This window comes from Limulus polyphemus, unplaced genomic scaffold, assembly GCF_000517525.1.
Source record: "Limulus polyphemus unplaced genomic scaffold, Limulus_polyphemus-2.1.2 Scaffold95, whole genome shotgun sequence".
In the NCBI taxonomy this organism is placed as follows: Eukaryota; Metazoa; Arthropoda; class Merostomata; order Xiphosura; family Limulidae; genus Limulus; species Limulus polyphemus.
In genome coordinates this window covers 553,319-558,286 of record NW_013665705.1, presented here as the reverse complement: position 1 = coordinate 558,286, position 4,968 = coordinate 553,319, and the positions used below count along the sequence as shown (strand labels likewise).

Sequence of the window (4,968 nt, the reverse complement as noted above, 5' to 3'; positions counted from 1 at the left end):
CGCAAGTTACCGTAATTCGTTTGGTCTTCTTTCTTCTGAAGATCCTCTGTTTCTTTTGTCAATGTGTACCCAGGCTGATTCAATTACTTTAGATCCACGCTTTTGACGGAATAAAATTATTCTTTTTTTTATTCTGTTAGTTTCACTCTAACATATTAAACGTTAGGCCTATGTCAGTCGTTAGGCCTATCATTTTAACGTTACTTAACTTCACACAACTATATTCTCTTTTCTTTTATCTGTCTAATACTGTCTGTCTGCTGCTTCCCGCTCGTTTCACGCTATTTATATCTTTATTACATAGTCGTCTGGCCACTCTCTATATTCTCGACACCAATTAGTTATTAACAAAACCTTATACAATCGTCTGCTTTAACTCTTATTATAACAACACTTAAAAATAATAAAGTATTCACTCACAAATATAGATTAATCACTAATATTTAAACCAAACAGTATTTTATATCATGACGTAAACCCCTCTTCAAGATAAAATATTTACAATATTTTTTTACTATATAAAAAGACTGTTCTTAGTTCACATACAATGTCTGTTTAAACATTTTCAGTTCCTTTATCTGTCTCTCCTAACATAAGTGTCCAGTAGGGCTTCTCTTTAACAGGATCCCACATCTTCATCTTGATCTTGTGTTGTCTGAGGTCTTATTTCCTAATCTATCTGTATGCTAACATTGTATATTTTGTTCGTCTTCCCTTTTCCTATCAGTCAGTTTGACACTCATGTTCACGTCCTTGTACGTCTAATCTTTACACAGTGCTCTTAGGCTTAGTAGGTCCTTATCTTCTGAGACAAAGTCACTGTCTTCCTGTTCTGCATCTATGATGGCTACACCTGCAACATCCATCTTTGTTTCAATAGCTGCACCCGTTAGGTCTTCTTCTCTCACAAAATACTTCTTCAACAGATTGGCATGGTAGATCTTGGTCGTCACATTCACCTTGTAGTCCATTCTGTTGAGTACTTATTGTACTTCAAAAGGTCCTTTCCATTGCAGGGTGCCCCCCCCCTCCCCAGTGGCACAGCAGTATGTCTGCGGACTTACAACGCTAGAAACCGATAGTCCATTGTGTAGCTTTGTGCATAACTTAAAACAAACAAACATACATTGCAGGGTGAGTTTGTTGTGGTCTGTGGGCAGCAAAACTAAGACCTTTTGTCCAACTTTAAAATGTCAATCCTTGGCCTTCCTGTCATTAAAGTGCTTCTGACTACCTCGAGCTGCATACAAACTCTGTCAAGCGAGTTGACAGGTTTTCTTCAGTCGGTTTCTGATGTCTAACACATACTGGTATGTGTTCCTTACTTCTGACTCTTCTTCTCCCGTTCATAACTATTTCAATATTTGCATCGGACCTCGCACTGTTCTTCCATACAGTAACTTGAAGGGTGAAAATCCTGTACTTGCTTGTGGGACTTGTCGATAAGCGAATAATACTGCCTGTAAGTACCTGTCCCAGTCATGTGGTCTTTCTTGGCACATCTTCTTTAGCATACTCTTTTAAAACTCCACCGACTCTCGCAAAGTCCATTACATTTAGGATTGTACGAGGTGGTAAAGAGTTGCCGAGTACTGATGAGTCTGCACACTTCCTGCATCAGTTCTGAAGTAAACTGGGGCCCTCTATCACTCAGGATTTCTCTCGGAAAGCCTACTCTGCAAAATATCTCCAGGAGGGCTTCTGCTACTCTCTCTGTCTCTATCTTTGGCAGTGCCATTGCTTCTGGATAACGTGTCGCATAGTCGACTACTATTAGCACATTCGTTTGTCCTTGTCAGACACAGGCGCTAGTGGCCCAATCAAGTTCATAGCTACTCTGCTGAATGACTCTTCTATGAGAGGCATCTCCCCCAATGGCACTTTGGCTACCTGCCCTCTAGGTATTGTCCTTCGGCAGATGTCACATGACCTGCAGAATATACTCACATCTCCAGTTACTCCCAGCAAATGGAAATTACTGGTGATTCTGTCTGCCGTTTTCTTTTTTCGTAGGTGTCCTCCCACAATTGATTTATGCGCCAACTTCTTCACTTGAGTCCGGTATTCTGTTGGTACTATGATCTGTTTAACCTCCCCAGAATAAATGCTATGATAGATTCGGCATAGAACTCCCTTTTGGTCCTCTATTCTATAAGTATCTTTTACCCCCTTTGTTTTGTGATCGACTTTCTTCTGTATGCTATCCTTTTTACAATGTAATGTTACTTCATGAAAACTTGATAAATTTTGATAGAAAAGGCATTATCTTACTGTTTACATAATGTAGCCCAGTATCGTTCTGCCGATACGTTTTTTGCGATTAGTTACAAATTCGACTTTCTGTTGTGGTTGAATGTTTTAGAATTTTATAAAATATTTCACGAAGAAAGATTAATTGTTCTTATTTTTATTTCAGTAGCTTGGCCAAAAAACCGGTAGGTAGCCCGCCATGCGACTCAGGATCAGTTGTCAAGCAAGCGAGATCGTGTTCTGTAACAACTAACCCTGATTTCAACACCAAAATACTTGTCCGCCAGAGGTCTTGCAGCGGAAACTTAGGGGATAAAAAAGCGCCATCTAGGAGAATAGATGAAGAAGCGTTAAAACGAACTCGTATCAGTAGTGCACAGTAAGTTTAGTTTGTTGCTTAGTGGTAAACATATGTAATAATGTACTACAAAATATGGTATTTATATTTGCAAGCTGTGTTGCGATTAGAAATTAGTAAATTTAACGTATTAGATTATGCCAAAACATATACGACCGTACAAGCAATAAGCCAAGTAATAGAACAGTTTTTTTCCTTTATTAATAATTTCCATTTTTGTCTATTGCGGTTTCGTTGCAGTTATTCACACACCTAAGTATAAAAAAACCAAAACTGAATACACCTATACAATCATGTTGAGAACCGGTATCTGTGAGAGAAATTGAAACTTAGGTTAGTACGTTATTTTGTAATTTAATAAACTTGAGGTTAGATACATATAGAAATAATGTTCATCATTTCTAGTCTAGTTTTACTTCCTTGTATATATCTATAGAAATATTCAGCTGTTTCTTCACGTATTCAAGGATGGAGTCACTCAAACCACTGCCAAAAAAAAAAAAAACAAGTTCTATGCATCTCGTTTTCCCTCAGTTTCATACTTTCGAACCTTCTGGTTAAAATACAGTAAATCAAAAAAAAAATACAAATTTCGACCACTCTTAGAATAACAAATTAACGTTGAAGAGCACCGTAACGAAAGTTAACACTTCCCAAATTCGCCAAATGCTCCAGGCGACGTCATTTTATTACAAGACATTGTTAAACATAGATGGAAAAATTATGTTGTATCAATAGTTTTTATTATGCAATAATCGTGACTTTGCTACCAGTTAGGACAACTTGTTACTAGGGGGCAGAGTTTGCTTACACGTGTAGTGCACTCAATTAATAGGTCTCTACTACTTGAATAGACAATAAACAAGATATCCTATAGATGGCGCTTCGTATATATATCAATTTATAGTTACAGGGAAGAGGATAAGGATATTGTCGGACAATAACCTCAAACTTTTGACATTGTATTATTCGTATTTAAAGGAGATTGGAATAAATGTTCTTTGTACTTCTTTTGCGTGTAATTAATTAACCTTTTGATCAAAACTACTTAAACATCCAAGTATTTTACACTTGAAAACATCTCAACAAACGTATACTTTTAAAAGCGTGATTTCCCTTTACACGCAGATATAGTAAAGGTAAAAATAACTGTTTATATATAAGCATAACATTTTTTTTTAGAAATATTTTTCTGTTCCATCCTCAGGTACGAACTTTCCCAGGACTTGCAAGATAAGCAAGTGGAAATGTTGGAACGGAAATATGGAGGAGACAACGCCCGAAAAGCCGCCTTGACCATTCAGCGTGCTTTTCGTAAATACTGTATAACTAAACGGTTCCAGCAGCTTGCGTATTCTATAAAAAGAGAAAGACGGCTTTCTCGACGATTCGCTATTCCGGATTCTGAAGGAAAAGATTGTCTGTTCAATGTAGCCGATGATGACACGTTTTATGGAAAAAACAGCAACTTAACAAATAGCCTTCGTTTTCCTCATTCCACTGCCTACGTAGACACTGTGCTAAAGTCCAATCTCTCTACTTTGTTTCGCGACTTTGATGAAAATAAGTTTTCTCCATCTGATTGCCAGTTAAGATATCCTGTTACTAAAGGCCAAAGAGTTTGCGTACGTAGTTACTTAATGGAATCTCATTTTTCGAACAAAACTGTAACTTCTAATTCGCCTAGTTGTTTAGAGAATGCGACACCCTCTGGTGATACATTAAATCACGTAACTGTTTGCGATCCTGACTTCTGTTCTGTTCCTGTAACGGTAGATGATGGTGGTCGGTGTTATACGCCCACAATGAATGTAAAACCTTCTCTTTCTGTTCCTCGTCACCCAGCATGGACAGCAGTGCCACCTAATGGACGAAAACAATACATTAATTCAAATAAAGGATCAGTTTTGTTTCTCAGTCCTAGTCAATCTGATGTATCTCATGAAAATTATGCACTTAGGTATTCGCTTGCTTCAGAAGAAACCACCATAAGCAGCGTAAGTTGTTTAACTGTTTGATTTGGTAACCTACGAAACGAATCTATTGTTTGATAAGAAGAGAGCCAAAAATCGTACAAGTTTTCACGTTATCTATAGGGTGGTCCAAATATTAGTTGCTCCAGAACAGTATGTATTATTGTTCATCTGTTGCAGATGTGTGTTTGTTTTAGCTATACAATGGGCTGCCTGTGCTCGGTTTATCGCGGAGTATCGAACCTCGAATTTTAGCGTTGTAGATCCGTAAACTTACTCTTAACCCACCGAAGGACCTGTTGCACATGGTTGTACAAGTGTATGTGACCAGAGCATCAGCATGGCACACGGACTGAAAAAGTCCCAACGAGTTTTGAGTTACCGATT

At 37.8% G+C, this 4,968-nt stretch overlaps 1 protein-coding gene across 6 annotated transcripts in view; it reads left to right on the top strand.

The window, feature by feature from the left end:
- The window catches only part of LOC106469229 (IQ motif and SEC7 domain-containing protein 1-like), a 136,488-nt gene that overhangs the window by 101,033 nt on the left and 30,487 nt on the right, over positions 1-4,968 (top strand). For 4 of the 6 annotated variants that reach the window (XR_002612944.1, XR_002612947.1, XM_022398498.1 and 1 more), the window contains exons 2-3: positions 2,417-2,629; positions 3,816-4,605. Coding sequence is in view for 2 of the 6 variants with exons in the window: in XM_022398498.1 (XP_022254206.1) it covers positions 2,417-2,629; positions 3,816-4,605 (1,003 nt within the window). In the remaining 4 variants the exon portion in view is untranslated. The remainder of the gene's footprint in view (positions 1-2,416; positions 2,630-3,815; positions 4,606-4,968) is intronic. The other 2 variants (XR_002612946.1, XR_002612948.1) reach the window with 1 other exon arrangement.